General features: G+C 46.4%; 1 protein-coding gene across 1 annotated transcript in view; it reads left to right on the forward strand.

Moving 5' to 3' along the window:
* Positions 1–20234, forward strand: part of KIAA0556 (KIAA0556 ortholog) — a 255125-nt gene that overhangs the window by 125956 nt on the left and 108935 nt on the right. The window contains exons 7-8 of the mRNA XM_006859897.1: positions 7654–7921; positions 13515–13646. Of these exons, the coding sequence (XP_006859959.1) occupies positions 7654–7921; positions 13515–13646 (400 nt within the window). The remainder of the gene's footprint in view (positions 1–7653; positions 7922–13514; positions 13647–20234) is intronic.

Genomic DNA, 20234 nt, shown 5'->3' on the forward strand with positions numbered 1-20234 from the left:
CTTCCAACCTTTTAAATATTCCTTTATATGTGGTTCAGAGTTCTGGGACCATCCCCTGAGCCTGCTTGGTCGGGTATTCTGTGTTGTTGCTGGCAGAGTTCTTACTGCACTTCCACCCGATCCGCCATTTTGTATGTTCACTTTCCTTGACTTTTGTATGCATACATGCATGTTGTTGCTGTTGTTAAGTGCCATTGAGTCAGTAGTGACCATGTTTCTGAAGAGCGGTTGGTGAGATGGAATTGCTGCCCTTCATCTAACGCATTAACCCCCAGCACTACACCAGGACTCCATGCATGTGGTGGTGGTGATGGTGGTGGTGTGCTCTGAAGTTGGTTCTGACTCTTAGTGACCCTGTAAAAGATTTCCAAGGCTGTAAATCTTTATGGGAGCAGAAAGCCTCATCTTTCTTCTGAGGAGCGGCTGGTAGTTTTGAACTGCTGACCTTGAGGTTAGCAGCCCAATTTGTAACCACTACAGTATAGAGCTCCTTGGACTCTACTCCTAGACACTAATAATTATTTTTTAAAAACTTGTTGTTGTTATGTGCCTTCAAGTCAGTTATGACTCATAGCGACCCTGTATAGAGTTTCCAAGGAGCAGCTGATGAGTTTGAACCACTGACCTTGTGATTCATACCAATCTTGCAGTCCAGTCATTATCCCACAGTGCCACACCAGGATACTGTGTGAACATTTTCAACATGCTTTTTCCTTTAAGGCAGAGCTTGGTGGGTGTACCTTTGTGTGCAAGTGCACACAAGATCTGGCTCATTGTTTGTAAGGACTGTGTGTGGATCCCGGATGCCCACTCTGTTGTTAGACAGCCAAGCTCTTACTGATGAACATTTGGATCATTCTTGATTATCAGTGATGCCTCAGGAATCTTTGTTTGTATATTGAAGACTGAAAGATGAATTCCTAGGCATATAGTTAATTTCTAGGCAGCAATTTTTGTCATCTCTGCTCCTAAGATACATCTCTAGGCCAGCTCCCTGTCTCCACTCCGCTACCACTTTTATCTTTTGCCTCCAGCTACAGTTGTTCGCCCTTGTTTCCATCCTTGCCCCCTCTCTCAAGATCCATTTTGACATGCAAGAGCCATGGTGGTCATGGTGGTGGTCACAATGGTGGTCACGGTGGTGGTGGTGGTTATGCGTTGTGGAGCTGGTTTCAACTCACTGCCACCCTGTATAGGGTTTCTGAGGCTGTAAATCTTTACTGGAACAGAGAACCTCATCTTTCTCCTGCAGAATGGCTGGTAGTTTTGAACTACTGACCTTAACGGTAGTAGCCCAACACATAACCACTGTGCTACCAGAGCTCCTTGTTGTTGTTGTTAAGTGCTGTCGGGTCGATTTCAACCCTTAGTGACCCTGTATAGGGTTTCCAAGGATCAGCTGGTGAGCTTGAACCACCGTCTTTGCAGCTCTAACGATTTTGCAGTCTGACGCATTAGCCCACAACACCCCACCAGAGCTCCTTAGCAGTCTTAAAAACAGCAAAGAAAAACAAACAAAACAACAACAACAAAAAACCAGCAAAGAAAAACAAACAAAAACCCAGCAGAGAATGCTCTCTCTGCTTAGTATCCTTCAGTTGCCTTTCATTGTGCATAAAACAGACTCCAGAGCCTTCTCATCTGGCCCCTGTTCACTCCTCCTCATTTTCCTCTCATTCTGCATGCACCCCTGAAGCCATTTCTGCCTCTGCTGTTCCCCCTGACTGCCATGCTCCCACCCCAGAGACTCCTGATGACTCCTTGCCATCCAGGTGCCTTCTCCCACTTTCTCTTCCCATCCGTCTTCCACGGGGGCTCCTCCAGCCGCTCGCTCAGGGCCAGTTTGGCTTTGCTTATGCGTTATCTCACACTATTTTGTACACCCCAATAAGGGAAACGGGTCTTGCCATCTTGTTCCCCATTATTGCCTCAGCACACATGCATGCAGGAAGAAATTAGCAAATGTTTATTACCAGATTGTTTCCCCCATTGGTTGGAGCATGACAGAAGACGAGAGTTTCCCATGAAGGTAATTTGCAAGGAGCAGATATCATGGCTCTGCCACCAGCTTAAAGGCTCCAGACCTCAGTTCCCCAATTTGGGGGAATGCCTCCCCCCAAATCAAATCACTTAAACTGTGGAGTTGCAGCATTATAAAGATAATGAAGAGGCTAGAGGGAGCCTGCAGTTGACTAAGAGTTTGAGGGTCCTTGTGTTCTTCCAAATCCTTCCCAGAACTGGCTGTTGGTGGCTAGGGTGGTAGCTCCACTCCTGTGTAGACAGTGGTCCTGAGACTGACTAGAATGTTCTGGGCGTTGGCAGCAGTCTCCCCACTAGGACTCTCTGTGTTGGCCCGGTTTTATCATTTTGATCCACAGAGGGGCAAGAAGAAGGTTGTAGACACAGAGGGGGAAGGATTTGCCCACTGTCTTCTCTCCCAACCCTGCCCCTCACCTCTGCAGAATTTTAGAACTTAACTGAATACATTTAAGGATGGAAATTAGGTCAAGGTGTCAGGTAGCGACAACCTATCCTGACTTTAACTGAATCTATGTTATCACAGAGTTATTTTATTGTATTTTACAGCATAACAATTGTGAGGCTGGCACAAGACTGGGCAGTGTTTTGTTGTGTTATGCAGAGTTGCTATGAGTCGAAACCAACTTGACAGCACTTAACAACAATAACCACAGGGTTATTGTGGGGGTCAACTGAGAAGGAATTCAAAATAGTTTGTAAAGTACAGATTCCACTGTAAAGGATTACTGGTGGTGCTGTAGGATAAACACTGGACTGCTAACCACATGGTCAGTGGTCCAAACCCACCAGCCACTCTTTGGAAACCCTATACCAGGTTGCTGTTAGTGAGAAATAACTGGACAGGAACTGAACAGCAACAACAGAGGGTTGCTACCTTTGCAATGCCTGACCTTGCTTTGAAACAGCACACCACCCAGGAACTCCCGTTTCTTTGTTTTGGAACAGTAAATTAGATGGTTCACTACAGTAAGACTTTGAACACAAGACACATTGACCTCAGCCCAGCTTCCATGAAGATGACATGGGCCCTCTCAGTACATTCAGAAAATCTTGTATGAGGTGGCTTCAGAAAATTCATGGAAAAATGGAATTAAAAGATACTGAATTTTTTTTCACTTAACTTTTTGCAACTCCCTTGTAGTTATGCTTTGATAATGACTGCACCCTTTTAATACAGGATTTTTCAGCCTCTCCAGTTGAGAGCCATTGCTTTAATAAGACAAATGTAGAAGGCAGAGATTTTGTTAACCCATTTTATGGATGCCAGAATGCAGCTTAGAGTGGATACATGACTTGCTGAGGGCCACATTGCTAGTAAACAGGGAAGCAGGACTTTAAGTCTTTGTCTCTAAGGCGTGTGGGTGCTCCTTGCTCCTTCTACCACCCACCTTCTGGTAACTGATGGGATTTAGTCTCTCAGCTAATGTTTATCAAGCACCTACTATGGGCCAAGCAGTGTTCTAGTTACTTAATAGCTAATACTCAGCTTTGTGTTAGTTTCCTCCTGCTACTGTAACAAATTCTTACAAATTTAACCTTAGCACAGCACAAATGTATCATCTTATAGTTCTAGAGGTCAGAAACTGTGGTCTGTTTCACAAGTTAAAATGGAGGTTTTGGTTGGCCTGCATTCCTCCTGGAGGCTCTAGAGGAGAATGTATTTATTTACATTTCTAAGCTTCTAGGGACTACGTACATTCTTTGGCTGGTGGCAGCTTAATGATGCTAGCAGCATCTTTCCTCCTTGGATACCTGATGGCATCTTTCCTCCTCTCTCATTTCTGCTTCCAGTTTTGTTGTTGTTGCTGTTAAGTGCCGCCAAGTCAGTTACAACTCAGAGCAACCCGGTATAGGATTTCTGAGGAGCAACTGGTGGATTTGAACTGCCGACCTTGTGGGTAACAGTCCAGTGCTGATCCTACAGAGCCACACCAGGACTCCATCTTTACATCTCTCTTTCTGACTGATCCTCCTGCCTGCCTCTGGGGAGACTTATAAGCAGATGTGATTACACTGAACATACCTGAATAATCCCAGATAATCTCCCCGTCTCACAATTCTTAACTTAATCACACCTGCAAAGCTCCTCTTGCCATGTAAGGTAACATAGCCCTAGATCCCAGGGATTAGGATGTGGGCATCCCTTTGTTGTGTGCAGTGCAGTCAAATCAGTTCTGATTCATAGCAACCCTGTATAGGGTTTCTGAGGAGCAGCTGGTGGGCTTGGATTGCTGACCTTTAGGTCCAGTGCCCCACACTCGGGCAGCTCTTGTTGTTGTTGTTAAGTGGCGTCAAGTTAATTCTGAGTCATAGCAACTCAGTGTTTCTGAGGAGCAGCTGGTGAGTTTGAACCTCCAACCTTGTAATTCAAACTGGCCTATGGCACCACATCAGGACTCCCTGGACACCTGTTGTTGTTGTTGTTAAGTGCCGTTGAGTTGGTTCTGACCCATAGCGACAATGTATAGGGTTTCCAAGGAGCAGCTGGTGAGCTTGGATACCTCTAGAGGGCTGTTATTTTACTTACCACAATCCACCCTCTGGTCCCCAAAGATTTGTGTCCCTTCCACATGCAAAATACACTCACTCTGCAAAAAAATGGTACAAACCACCCTTTCCACAGTACTCGCTACTCAGCTGGGTTCCACCATTCATTGCAGCGACCACACAGAGCTCTGATACCATGCTCACAAGTAAAGGGTTGATTAGGGAAGTTAAGGAGTCCTGGTGTGGCACTGTAGGATAATCACTGGACTGCTAACCCCAAGGTTGACAGTTCAAACTCATCAGCTGCTCCTCAGAAACCCTATACAGGGTTGCTGTAAGTTAGAAATTATTCAGAGGCACTTAACAACAGCAAAAGTTATCAGGTAACAATCAGAAATATTCCTCAAGTCAGGATAGCCTCTCAGCCCCTTGGCCTGGCCACTACACTGTGCCCTGTTACCAAACTCTTTTAGGTTTGCTGGTAAGTGCCCCCAGGGGACACTGCTCCACTGTAAACTTCAGACTGAAGGCACTCAGCTTCAGCTCTGTGGGTCAGCAAACCTAGCTCCCCAAGTAAGTGTCTGGGGCACCCCACTCGGTCAGCAAGCCTCCTGCTCAAAGTCCCTTAGCTTTGATTGCTCTGTGGGCTGGCTCTTGGTTCTACTGCTGCTCCTCTGCCACTGCCTGGGTGTCACAGCTTTCTGTGTCTGAGTTGAGAAGATTCGGTGCACAGGGATCTCTCTGTCCAAAGAGCACTCCACTCCTCTTCAGGACATGAACACCTTTGGGGAGTGTTCCACGGCATCTGTCAGTCAACCATCAAACCTTCACTGATTGTTTCTCATTTCCCCAGAACTACATTCACACTGTGTTAGCAGTGCCGGGGTTGTAGAGGTGGCACAGATAGGTTGGCCCAGCCTCCCAGTTTGCCCACACAGTTGTATTTCTGTCTCACGGTATATGTGCTAGTGTCTTGTTTCACTTTCTGAAGTGTACTAGTTAGGGTGATAGACTTTCTGATCACTCTACGTAGAGGTCTTAATGCTTGGCCTAAAAGAATCTACAATCTCATGGAGACAAATGAGAAAACACGAAAACGCTATCAGGCAGTTCTAGTTACGTGTAAGTAAGTGACATTTAGATGCTGCTAATGCGCCAGACTATGCATGTGAAAGCTGGACAGTGAATAAGGAAGACAGTAGAAGAATTGATGCTTTTGAGTTACGGTGTTGGAGGAGAATATTGAAAGTGCCATGGGTTGCCAAAAGAACCAATAGATCCGTTTTGGAAGAAGTGCAGCCAGAGTGCTCCTTGGAGGCCAAGATGGCCAAACTTCGCCTCTCGTATTTCAGGCATATTGTCATGAGAGAACAGTCGCTGGAGGAGGATATCATGTTTGGTAAGGTGGAGGGTCAGAGAAATAGAGGAAGACCCCCAACGAGATGGATTGGCCAAGTGGCAGCATCGATGGACTCAAGCGTGGCAACAGTAGTGAGGTTGGCCCAGGACCGGGCAGTGTTTCGTTCTGTTGTACATAATGTCACTATGAGTCAGTACCGACTCTATGGTACCTAACAACAACAACAAATAAGGAAGACAAAGAAGCTCTAGTAGCATAGTGGTTATAAATCGGGCTGCTAACCTCAGGGTCAACAGTTCAAAACTACCAGCTGTTCCGCTGGAAAAAGATGAGGCTTTCTGCTCCCATAAAGATTTACAGGCTCGGAAACCCTGTACAGGGTCTCTGTGAGTCAGAACTGACTCCACGGCACACCACCACCACCACCACCAATGCTCCAGACTGCAAAGTCATTTGAACTGCAAGGTCGGCGGTTCAAGCTCACTAGCTGCTCCTTGGAAACCCTATCCAGGGTCACTGTGGATCAGAATCAGCTTGAGGGCACTTAACACCACCAACAACAAACACCCTGAAGTTCTGGTGTGATGCTGTAGGACACGCACTGGATTCTTTACGATAAGGTTGGTGGTTCAAACCCACCAGCCACTCCTTGGAAACCCTGTCCAGGGTTGCTATGAGTTGGAACTGATTCAACAGCACTTAACAACAGCAACCCTACAATGCACAAGACTTCCTGCACACACTGTCCTTTGGATTCTGTGCTATCTGGGATCTCATGGTCATTTGCAAACCTTGGGGATTTCATTCATATTCAAAGTGTGTGGTCCCTGGACCAGCAACATTACCTTGTCAAAAATGCAAATTATTAGGCCTCATCTAAGATCTACTAAGTCAGAAACTCCAGGGGTGGGGCCACGACTTCTTTTAAAAAGCCCCAGGACCATATCATTTTTACACACACACTCTCTCTCTCTCTCTTTCTCTTTCTCTCTCTTAGTGACCTCATAGGTATAGGAATACCAGAGAGATGCTCATTTGTCCCTGACCTTTGCTTACCCAGCTTAAAAGCAATGAAAGCACATGGGCTGGCATGATCTTGGTAAATGTTAGATGGGCTGAGATGACAGTTACATGGGTTGACATGATATTGGTAAATGTTAGTTACTTGGGCTGAGATGATACTGGTAAATGTTAATTACATGGGTTGATGTGATATTGATGTTAGTCACATAGACTGAGATGATAATGAAAAATGTTAGTTACATGAGTTAACATGATATTGATAAATGTTAGTTACATGGGTTGACGTGATATTGGTAAATATTAGTCACTTGGACTGAGATGATAATGATAAATGTTAGTTACATGAGTTGACATGGTATTGGTAAATGTTAGTTACATGAGCTGAGATGATATTGGGAAATGTTAGTTACATGGCTTGACATGGTATTAATAAATGTTAGTTACATGAGCTGAGATGATATTGGGAAATGTTAGTTACTTGAGCTGAGATGATATTGGGAAATGTTAGTTACATGGCTTGACATGGTATTGGGAAATGTTAGTTACATGAGCTGAGATGATACTGGGAAATATTAGTTACATGGCTTGACATGGTATTGGGAAATGTTATATTTTTTGATGTGACATCAGTAAATGTTAGTTTGGTGTGGGAATAGTTCTTTAATTCTAATGATCTGTTTTCAAGTGGGTTTTTCTAAAAATACCCTGTTTTATTTTTCAAATCTCTGCTTGGCTTTTGGCAGGAGCTGAGAAAAAGCTTGGAGCTTACTGTAAATCTACAAAAACAACAAAAGGATTGTTCCAGTGATGAGTATGACTCCATTGAAGAAGATGTGTTCTCTGAGCCTGAACCTGAGGGTCAGGTGCTGGTGAACACCTCCAGAGATGATCCCCTTCTTTCAAGTGGGGACTCAGTACAGAGGGACTTCCCTGAGGACCAGGAGACGGAAGGACGCCCTCCCCAGGGCCCAGACACCCTGGTGACACTGGCATTTAACACAGCTTCCACAAGTGAGTCCCATCTTGTGTGATAGTGGTTTTGTTTTGGTGTCTCTGGATTGAATAGCAGTCCAGCAGTCCTGTGGACTCAGCTCTGGGTAGAGTGGTCTCAGAGACCAGGGAGGTATATTGGTCAGGTCTCTGCTGATTATAAGAGGCGGAAGCACAGTGGCATAGCCCAAAGGGCCTACTTATTGGCTCATAAAACTAAAGAGCCCAGGGCCTTAGCTCTGATTTCAGACCCAGCTGACATCACATATTCACAGGCTTTAGGGATCAGGACGTGCACATCTTTGGGGAGATGTAGACCAAAGTCTGTCTACAGGCCTTCAGCCTGCCTGCCCAGCATCCTTTCCTCTTCTGGAAACTGTCTTTGCAAAGGTCCATGTAGTTTGGCCATTGGCCTGGCCAGGCAGAGTCACAGTGATAGTGCATGACCCAGTCGGGGTACAAGACCTGGGACACTTAGGAAGGAAAAAAGTTTCCTGATGGGCCTCTCTCCCTTTCGTGTCCTCCTTCCTTGGGCCTGTGCCATCCTTAGGTGACAGAATTACCACCATTCTAGCTGCCAGTAGACGTCTTTTCTGTATGAGATATACTGGGAATGAAATGCTTCCGTGATTTCTGTTTTCCCTAAGGACTGGGTGTCAGGGAGTGAGGAGGCTGACTGAGCCTCTGCCCTGGGAACAGCAGGTCTGAAGAACCAGAAGATGACAGGAGAGTCATTTGACACCAGACGCACTTTGAGACTGATTCAGTTTTCTGACATTTTACATTGTTAAGCCATTAGTTTGCTGCTGGGCCTCCTGTGAGCACTCAGAGGCACAGTGGTATGTGGGTGCATGTCTCTGCAGCAGGTGGTGGGCTCCCACCAAGGGGCCTGCTATAAGGTCTCCCCACACCTGGCGTGGGATTGCAGTTCAGAACTCACAGTAAAAATTTACTCAAGGGCATTCAGCAGGCCCTGAAAAGATGGACGTTCATCCGTCTGCTCACACATCATGTCCCAGTCTCTGTGCTAGTACACACGTCCGCTTCTCCCCAGTGGCCTCACATTCCTATCAGGGAAAACAGACAAGAAGCATGTAAATGAGTAGTTGTGAACAACAGCCAGCATTTAGTGAATTTGTATTGACATATACCGAGCAGTGTTCTAAGGTCTTTACACATAGTCCTTCATTTAATCTTCACCATAACACCGAGGGACCATTTAATCTTCACCGTTATGCCAAAGGACATGTTATCATTGCCTTTAATTTACTAATGGGGAAACGAGGGACTAAGATTGAGTAACTTGTCCAAGTTCACACAGTTAGGAAGGAATTGAGACTGAGATCCCAGGACCCTTAACCACCAAACCAAACAAAGGTAAAAGACAGTAGCTGGGCTTTGAGGAGTCAGAAAGCAGCCACCCCCTCTCCTGGGTTGTGGAATAAATGAGAGAGGGGTGTGTGGTGGATCCAGCACTGCCTCTCTGCAGAGGATGTTAGCGGAGCTGGACCCAGTGCTGACAGCATGGTGGCCAGGTCTGTGTCCTGGTTGCTTCCTATCCCCCACTCTCTCCAGTCTGGGGTGTCCTTGTGAACCAGGGGCATGGAGAAGCCATTTTTCCAGTAACTGGGAAGAGGAGGACTGGGATTCTGGGCAAATCAAGAAGTTAGGAGGACAGGAGGAGAGATTGTCTATAAAGATTATATGAAACAGAACCCTGCAGTGTGAGGACCGGTGCTGGGCCCACTTGAACCTGAGTGGTCAGAGAAGCCTTCTCAGAGGAGACAACATTGGAGCTGGGACAAGAGGACCAGCTGTGGGAACCACATTCCAGGCAGAGGGAACTGCAAGCACAGGGCTGTCTGGTGGAATATGGGGTTAGCGGTGACCCCAGGCCACTTTCCATGAAGACCCAGTGATCTAGGGCTCCACCAAGAGCCTGAGTCCTGCTATACCTAGAAAATACTGTTATTGACGATTAAAAATCGTATTTTGTTATTGTTGTGAATATACACAACAAAACATACACCCGTTCAACAAGGCCGACCTCCTCGCCAAACTTCCTGAAGGGCTGATTCATGGGGAGGATAGGGAATTTGGACAGGAAATGGAGGTGGGTTGAGGCAGGTCTCTTCACTTCCTAGCTCTGTGACTTGAACCCAGAACCCTCCCCTGTAATAAGATGTACTGACTTTCTATTGCTGCTGTAACAAACGGCAACACAGTGAACTTTGTATCTCACAGTCCTGGGCTCACGGATGTGGGGCTCATGGGCTAAAATCAAGGTGTTGCCAGAGCTCCGTTCCTTTGGAGGAGTCTCGGGAAGCGCCCACTACCTTGCCTGTTCCAGCTTCTCTAGGCTGCCCACATTCCCTGGCTCTTGGCCCTGTCCTCCACCCTCAGGGCCTGCAGTGTCCTGTCTCTGTAATCACTGTTCATTGGTGCATTCTCTGTATCCTTCTTCCATCTCTCTCTTCCAATTTTGAGGGTCTTTGTGGTTCATTTGAGGAGCCCTAGTGATGTAGGGCTGGAGTCCTGTGACACTGTAGGATAAGCACTGGACCGCAAGGTCGGTTTGAACCACAAGGTTGCAGTTCAAACTCACCAGCACTCCTTGGAAACCCTATAGGGTTGCTATGGGTCATTATGAGTCGGAATAGACTCTTTGGCACTTAACAACAACAACAACAACAGTGATGTAGTGGTTAAGGCGCTTCAGCCACTCCACAGAGGAAACGTGGTAATGTGCTTCTGTAAAGACTTATAGCCTGGAAACCTTATAGGGCAGTTCTACTCTGTTCTGTTGTGGTTAAGTGCCCTCGAGTCTGTTCTGACTCATAGCTACTCTGTATAATGATGAGGAGTGGCTGGTGGGTTTGAACCTCCGACCTTGTGATTAGTTTATGCTATATCACCACACAAAGACTCCTGTGTCTTGTAAGGTTGCTGTGACTTAGAGTGAATTTTCTGGCTGTGGCTTTGCTCTGGGTTTTGCATGATTACATTGGGCCCATTCAGATCATCTTAAACTCAGCTGATTAGCAAGGTGAATTCCCCTTTGCCTTGTAACCTAGCATATTCACTTGCTTCTCAGTCTAGGACATGACATCATTGGGGTGCCAGTGTTTGGTCTCCTGCCTCAGGTTGTGTACCTGCCTCCTAGGACAAGCTAGGGCACAAATGAAAAGGTGCCCAGGACACATCACTGGCTGGCTGTTGCTCTTACTGTCCTCGGGATCATTTTCAGCACCTTGGGAGTCAAGCTTCTTCCTCCCTTCTTTGTCTTGTCCCATTGAACACACACATTGCTCTCTCATATCATAATCTGGCTAGCCAGGGAGCAAGTACTTCAGAAAGTGATGGAGAATCGTACGTCCTTCACAAACCAAGAGGGGTGGCAGAGAGGGACAGACAGCACACACATCCCAGACATTGGCTTTGCTCCCAAGAGTGCCTCGTAGTCCTGGTTGCAGGACTCCCCGTCTTTGAGACACCACAAGCTTCAATGCGATTCTTGGCTGGGGTTCACTGTACACTGCCCTTTAGGCAAACACTTCCTGGGTTTCTTCCTTTCCATCCCAGGAGGACCCAAGCACAGGTACCCTGATTCTCAGAGGTCCTTGGCTGCACAGTTTGTTTTTTAAAAACTTTTCTTTGTGAATTGAGTGAAATTTTACAGTGAAGATTGTTTTACATTCAACAAATCATTTCTTTGTTTCGTCTCAATGATTTCAATCCCCTTCATGTAACAACAGGTATCTCTCCTTTCTTGTGGCTCCTATTTCCAATCCACCCTCCTTCCCATCCCTTCTCAACTTTATCCTTTTGATCTTGAATGGGTGACCATTCCATGGTGGCATATCTTACTAGTGTTAGTGTAGATACCTATCTACTGCTTGACTGAAAATTGGACCACGAGGGTGAGTTCCATTCCAGACCTGAAGGGTGCTCAGGGGCCATCCTATTGGGTTCCTCCAGCCTCTCTCTGACTAGTAAGCCTGCTCTTTTTCTTTTTATAATTTTGAGTTTTGTTTCCCATTTTCTCCCACTCTATCTGGAACCTTCTACCGTGATCCCTTTCAGAACAGTTGGTAGTGGCAGCCAGGCACCATCTAGTACTTCTGGCTTCAACATCATCGTGACAGATGCTCACATGTCCCATTGGTCCACTGGACAAGTTGATTGTGTGGCAGTTATTCTATGCATCATGAAGGAAGAAGAAATACTGTCAATTACACTTCAAAGGCTGTCAATTTAAGACTTTTCCAAACTATTTCAAAATGTTAGCATTAGAAAATTTGTGCATTCATTTATTTTCTAAAAAGTATGCTGTTTTGCATGCAGGGACTTTCAGCAAACGTGGTTTGTTGGCCAAACTAGCACATAAAAATAATTTGACGCAGGGACAATGTCTTGCTTCCTCTGACTTCACAAGGAGAATCAAATTCAGCCACCATCCCTCTTTCTATATGGCTGAGGTCAGACATGCCTCCATTCTCGAGCCTTCTTTGCTGATTCTGATGTTAGTCATCCCTCCCACAGAACTCTCTACCCAACTGGACTCAATAATTCATTTTAACAGCCACACAGAACTCAGACACCATCCTCATAGCTACGGGCTGTATTAGGAAAGTTATCAGGTTACAATGCAGGATTAGAAATGTTTGGGGCACAGTCAGGACAGCCTCTCCCAGCCACAGGCTTCTCCGTGGTTCCTGCCCTCTCAACCACAAGCCCCTTGGCCCTGCTCCAGCAGTGTTACAAAGCTCTGGTTGCTGTAGCACTGCTGATCAATGCCAGAGGGGCTCTTCAGTCTGTTATAAGCCTTCACCCAAAGGCACTCAGCTCTAGCTCCCCAACTAAGTGCCTACAGACGCCCCATTCCACAAGTCAGCCTCATGCCCCAAAGCACTCCGCTTCCTGGCTCTGTGGGCTGGACAGCTCCCTTTTCTGTGCTGTGCTCTGCTTCCTGGTTCTGCAGTTGCTGCTCCTCCCCCACTCCTCTGTTATCACAGCTCTTTTGTTCCTAGGTCAAGGAAGTTCCGTGCACAGAGGTCTCAGGGCTCAAAGGATGTGCTCCATTCCTGGCTCTTCTCTGTTGTTAGTAGTGAGATCCCTTGATGCTTCTGGGAGAGTTCATTGTATACTCATGGTAGAGTTCTAAGTTTTCACAATCACAATTATTCCTGTTAGCAGTCACTCACAACTAAATCACATCATCTTATCAGTATCTTCCTTCCCCCACCTCTTCCCATCAGGAAAAAATCATTTGGTGGGATTTACAATGACTACTGGACTGCAAGGCCAGTTTGAACCACAAGGTCAGTAGTTCAAACTCACCAGCCGCACCTTGGAAACCCTGTACAGGGTTGCTATGAGTCAGAACCGGCTCAGCGGCACTTAACCACCTCCAGCAACAACAGTGGTTAGAAGAGAGACATTAACTGATTCACTGCACCATAACTAGTATGTCGCTTGGCACTGAGTGTGTGTGTGTGGGGGGGGGGGAAAGGGCATTAAATATTTGTTAAATGAACAAATAAATATCTGAGCAAAATGTCCCAGCTCTGGATTGCATTCAGTGTCTTTATATGCAAACACTGTTTTCTTACAGGTAGTAAAAGGGAAAGACACTTGTCTGCTAAACGGAAGGACAATGCTGAAGTCTTCATTCCCAGCAAATCAGAGGCAGCCCTGAATCACCAGCCCCCCGCCACACTTCCAGACCATGAGAGGACCCACTCCAGTAAGTTCTGGATGCTCTGAGCAGAGCTGGATGGGGTCACTTCAGTGGGGACTGTGATGGAGTCCTCATGACTTACAAGTATCCTACCCACTTCCATGCTCTACAACAAATATGTGGTTGTAAATTGGAAATTGCTTTTACTTTTATTTTCACTTTAAAATTAATATGCTTAATTTTCTGGGCAATGATACATACAAATAGTACAAAATTCTAAAAGTACAAAAGAGTTTGTGGTGACTAGTCCATGTCCCTCTCGTCTAGTGGTATGAGAAGATATGTGTATTGAGCCAGCCACCATTGTAAGCTTCTAGTTACATTGTCTCATATCAGCCTTAGAACTAGCCTTTAAGGGTACCTCTGCGATTGTGTCCATTTCACAGATGAGGAACTGAGGCACAGCACAGGCAGTTCTCTCAGCTGGAAAGTGTGAGATGCAGGACTCAACCCTGGCAGAGTGACTCCACTGTTGGGCCCTTGACCAGGACATTGCACACATGTAGGGCTGCTGTCTCATCCTGATGCCTGGGATTGACACAGTGGCTGGGATGGCTGTGGGGGTCATCTGTGGTCCAAGGACCTTCAAAGAGCTCAAGGCATTCCAGTGTTGTCCCAAGAGTTTGCCTTGGGTAAAACCCATCCCTGTCCCAGCCGGTCTTGTAAATGACGAAAGCTGGTCCAAGCCATGGATCCCTGACCTGTTGCTGGGCACCCCATTCTTACTTCCTACGGAGCTGGAAGGACTGTTTCTTCCTGGCATGGCCTAGGGACCTGCCTTCCCACCGCAGAGCAGGGCATCATCTCACTCCACACTGAGTTCTGAGGCTTACAGCTCTGGAGGGAGGAAGAGCGGGGAGACCTAGCCGGCAGTAATGATAGTAATAATGATTGTTTCTGGAGCATTTACTCTGTGCTATGTAAATCTGACTCTTGGTATGGCTCTGTAGGATAAGCACTGGACTGCGAACTGCAAGGTCGGCAGTTCAAACCTATCAGCTGTTCCTCCATAACCCTATACAGAGTCACTATGAGTTAGAACCAATTAGACAGCACTTAACAAAAACAACAGGTAATGCTGTCCTGGTTTGGGTCACCCTAGAAGCAGACTCTGAGAGAAGGATTTGAGGATAAGTAGTTTACTTGGGAGGTAGGTGATCCCAAGTGAGACAGGGAAAGGAAGAAGTCAGACTGAGCTAGTTATCAAGCAAGTTCCACTTGGCAAGTAGAGCTCCACCTCGTTGGGGAAGCTCTGGGAGGCAGGCTGGAGCCCAAGCCTCTGTGTTTACCACTGCTCCCTACCAGGGGCTGGGGAGTTGGCCTTCCACACACCCACCTCTCTGGGCCATGATGGCAGGCCGCTCCATCGGGCCTGGCAGGCTCTGGGTACAGAGGAGTCTGGAGGCAAGAGCCGCAAGGGTCTGGACAGGGCAGCACACAGGCAGGCTATCTGAATCAACCCTCCTCAAGGCCAAGTTAAAAGAATATAGAAAAGACTATTCAAATACAAAACAGATTAAGAGAGTAGCTTTCAAAGTGGCTTTGCGTGAAGGACTCCGTGCTGGCCTTTGTAAGTGCGAAGTCCAAAGGTAGAATGGTCTTTAGGCACAGCTGGATCAGGGTGACAAAGATGGGTCAACAGCCACTCCCGCCCCTTGGTCTAGCATTCTTCTTTGTGCCTTTGAGTCTTAGCCTGCAGCTGTTCCAGGCTGAATGGCCAGCAGCCCAGAGACCCTGGCAGTGAAGAATGTGCTGCCTGGTGTAGATCCTGACCCCAGGACTGAAGGATATAAAGCCGTTAGCAGGGCGGCTGGCTCAGGGTCAGCACTGTTTCCAAATCCATCTCATAGAGCCTTGGCACTATTCCTCAGTGTCCGGCATGGTTAGGGGTGGTCATGTGAAGAGACATGGGTGCTGCCACCAGAGGACAGGAGTGTGGGTGCTGGGCAGTACACCCCAAGAACTAAATGGGTACTGTCACTCTTTCTACCCATTTCACAGATGAGGAAAACAGAGATTCCAAAATCAGAAGTAACTTTCATAGAGTAACACAGACCAGGGCCCTAGGAAGTCTGCCAGTCCAGCATGGGGAGGGAGTTCCAGGTAAGGTAACAGGTCTTCTTCATTGACCTCTCCAGAGACCTGTATATTGAGCACCTACTATGTACCAGGCTCTGCTCCAGGCATTGGAGAGTCAGTGAGTAGCACAGACATCGTCTCTCCCCTCAGGGGCAGAGAGAGACATCAAGCAAGTGACAGCAGCTGCCCAGATGTCAGGAGGAGTGACAGAGAAGGTGCTCTGACAAGGGAGACTCAAGCTAAGACCTGAATGATGTCAGACTAGCCCATGGCCGAGGGCACAGCATGTGCAAAGGCCCAGAGACAAGAAAGAGTTGCATGAATGACTCATGAATGAGAAAGAAGGCTGGAGTGTAAGGAGTGACGGGGACAGATGACAGGAGGTCCCAGAGATGGCAGGGGGCAGAGCACACCACCCAGGAGAGGGGTTCAGTGCTGGGGAGCCTCTGATGGAGGCTGTGTGGCAAGGCCATGACTTGATTTACCTTTTAAGAAGATTCCTCTGACTGCTGCTGGATCGTGGCCTGTTGGGGGTGGATGCGGAGTGACTAGGGAAGAGATCACTGCACTGTTGAGGATGAGAGGGTGGTGGCCCTGCCGCTGAGTATTACCAGTGAATGACTTCCAGACAGTTGTGGAGGCAAAGTACTTACTTGGGCTTGCTGAGGATTCGGTTGTAGGGCCAAGAGAGGGAGGTAGGTATGAGACTAGTCATGACTTTGCCCCGTACAACCTGGGTGAGAACCTGGACGTTGGGAGCCCTGCACTGTTGGGCAGGAGAGCTGGCCTTGGCAGTGATGTGTGGAGCCCCAGGGGGTTGACTTGGATGGGAAGTGTCGCTGAGAAAGGAGACTCAGGGAACTGCCCTAGCTGGAATCTGTGTCTGGACAAGCTCCACAGCTCTGGATGGCTGAGGCCTCTGGCCCATGTCCTGCCTCAGAAGGGGAAGAGCTTGGAACTGCAACCAAAGAGGTTCCACTGGTGGGAGAATGGCTTGCCTCCTGCCTAAGAGGAGTTAGGATCCACGAGTGCAGAGTGAGAGTTAGGGTCACTGGTTCCTGGGAACTTCTTGGCAACACCCAGAGGCCTGCATGGGGCCTGAAGTGCATAAAGGAGGGAAAAGGAGGGGTCATTGTGGAAGCCAAGCATTGAGAGTATCAAGTCAGTCCTAACATGTCAAGGTCATTGTGGATAGTAGGGTTACAGAGATCTTGTACATCCATCTAGAGAGATGGTCTCTAGGAGAAATCTGGTAGAGTTTGGACCTGTCAGCTTTGGTGAGATGAGGATTTCTTGAGATGCTGGGAAGGAATGAGAAAAAAGGAGCCATGAGACACGGTGTCATCGGCTCAGGGCAGCTCTCACCAGAGAATGTGGCTGATGATTCCTCAGGACTTCATTTCTTTAATACCTCCCTGCTTGACACCATTGACCGCCATTCAAGTTGACAAGCATCAGTTTGTATTGCTTGTGTTGTCTTAACTCTGTGTGAAAATAATAAAATGGCTTTTCAGATTGTTCCTCAAAAAAAAATTGTTAAAAAAGAATGTATCTAAAAGAAGAACCAAGATAGTGTTCCACCGAGCATAACACCGCAGAACCCCTGGTAGGATGGTAGTGGCACAGGGTGGGCTTTCTCCCTTCTCAGCCAGCCTGCTGAGTTCACCAGGGCATCCCTCTTTCATGGAGGTACCACCTTCACTACTTTGTCCCGGTCGTCAAGGGCTAATGTAAAGTCTTCAGTTACCTCTCCAGGGCTGTGTTTTAGCATCACGTACGTAATCATGCATTAATCATGTGAATAATTGGTAGGTACTGCTACTGTTGACACTTATACAGAGAAAACTGAGGCACCAAGAGGCTAAGGATGTCTAAGATCACATTGCCAGTAAGGGGGAGAGCCAGTATTTGAAAACATGGGTTCTGGACTCTGTTTGAAACTGCTCTATTATATAGCATTCCATTCCATTTGGGTCCCATTCCAAAGAGAGGTGACCCAACAGAATGCGGAAATCATTGGACAATCTCTTTGATATCTCAAGAGAGTAAAGTTTTGCTAAAGTACTAAAGAAATGGCTAATCATACATTGATAGAGAACTTCCAGAGGTTCAAGCTGGATTCAGAAGAGGCCATGGAACAAGGGATATCATTGCTGATGTCCAATGGATCTTGGCTGAAAGCAGAGAATACCAGAAGGATGTTTACCTGTGCTTTATTGACTACACAAAGGCTTTCGATTGTGTGGATCATGACAAGCTATGGACAACATTGAGAAGTATGAGTATTCCAGAACACTTAATTGTCCTTCTGAGAAATCTGTACCTAGACCAAGAAGCAGTTGTTCGAACAGAGCATGGGAACACTGAATGTTTTAAAATTGGGAAAGGTGTGAGACATGGTTGTATTCTTTCACCATACTTATTCAACCTGTATGCTGAGCAAATAATACAAGAAGCTGGGTTCTATGAAGAAAAACGTGGCATCAGGATTGGAGGAAGACTCATTAACAACCTGCGATATGCAGATGATACAACCTTGTTTACCGAAAGTGAAGAGGACTTGAAACATTTACTTATGAAGATCAAAGAGCACAGCCTTCAATATGGATTACATCTCAATGTCAAGAAAACAAAAATCCTCACCACTGGACCAATAAACAACATTCTTATCAATGGAGAAAAGATTGAAGTTGTCAAGGACTTCATTCTTCTTGGATCAACTATCAACACTCATGGAAGCAGTAGTCAAGAGATCAGACGACGTATTGCATTGGGCAAATCTGCTGCACAGGAACTTTTTAAAGTATTGAAGAGCAGAGATGTCAGCTTGAGGACTAAGATGCGCCTGACCCAGGCCTTGGTGTTTTCAATAGCCTCATATGGATGCGAAAGCTGGACAGTGAATAAGGAAGATCGTAGAAGAATTGATGCCTTTGAGTTGTGGTGTTGGAGGAGAATACTGAAAGTGCCATGGACTGCCAAAAGAACCAATAGATCTGTTTTGGAAGAAGTGCAGCCAGAATGCTCCTTGGAGGCCAGGATGGCTAAGCTTCGTCTCTCATACTTTGGACACATTGTCCGGAAAGAACAGTCGCTGGAGAAGGATGTCATGCTGGGTAAGGTGGAGGGTCAGAGAAAAAGAGGAAGACCCCTAACCAGATGGATTGGCCAGGTGGCATCATTGATGGACTCAAGTGTGGCAGCGGTAGTGAGGTTGGCCCAGGATTGGACATTGTTTCATTCTGCTGTGCATGGGATCACTATGAGTCAGTTCCGACTCGATGGCACCTGACAACAACAACAACAATTGTATAGCCCCTCATGTGCCAACCCAACTATCATTTGCTTCAGATAGATCTATATCAGCCTAATCCTAGGTAATAACATCTCTAAGATATACAGGTTGCAATCATTTGTTAAATTTTTTCTAATGTTCATTAAAGTAAATATAGAGCAATTCATATTTTAAAAAGTTACACCTTGCATGAACCAAAATCATCTTGCATGTCCTCATGCAGCACTTTCAGAAATAGACTTTATTTATAAGCTGCCTTTTTATAAACTCATCTCCAACATAGTCTAAGCAATCATATACAGCCTGTCATTTGAGACGCACGTGAGAGTGAAGGGAGAACCAGAGCAGGAAGAAAGGATACATCAGGGTAAACAATGAGCACCCGAGGCAAACACAGTGGCTCTGAGCTTCCTGGCTACCACTGCAAGGAAACACACAGTCACTTGACAGACATACTTCTGTGTTCATCTGACCAAAATTCAATCACCTGCTATTTCTGGAACTTTGTTTTTAGAGCAGTTTGTCCCACGGGTTCTCTAAAAGAGAATGCCGTTTGAGCTCATGGAATTCCCTTTTTGAATATATTTGGAGCTCAGCCTTTATCTGTTAAATATACTTGGCTGCTGCATAGTCACATGTATTGTTGTTGTTGTTGTTGTTAAGTGCCGTCGAGTCGGTTCCGACACATGTATAGAAAGGGTTAAATAGGTATGAGGAAAGGTGAAAGCCATGGTCTTGCTTCCACCCTCATACTGGAGTGGGATTATAGTATTTCACATAGAGATTGGACTCCAAAGGTAGCAAAAAGTACGGTGGTCAAATCTACCTGTGGAAATCCCTCAAATTACTGACTGAGTGCAATCTATTGGGTTTTATCTAAACAATCTCTCAGCAAGGCCAAGAGAGTTTGTCTCTCCTCCAGTATGGGAACAATCACCTCTTCTTGGTCAAGCCCTAGTTTGTGGAGAAAATTCGTGTTTTAAACACTGGCATATCACTGAGGGAACTGAATTGTTCACAAGTGTGCTCAAGGGACCCTGGACATCCTGAGTGGACAGCGGCACCACTGGAGGGTGCATGTGCCTGCCTGCTTTATATTTATTGAGTTGTCTGTTTTTGGTACATACAAAATTAGATTTGATTACTACAAGAACAAGCAATTACTACAAGAACAAGTGGTCGGGTCCCCTCAGAGCAAACCCCCTTCCAAGACTAAGACT

This window comes from Chrysochloris asiatica, unplaced genomic scaffold (genome assembly GCF_000296735.1).
Source record: "Chrysochloris asiatica unplaced genomic scaffold, ChrAsi1.0 scaffold00034, whole genome shotgun sequence".
Lineage (NCBI taxonomy): Eukaryota > Metazoa > Chordata > Mammalia > Afrosoricida > Chrysochloridae > Chrysochloris > Chrysochloris asiatica.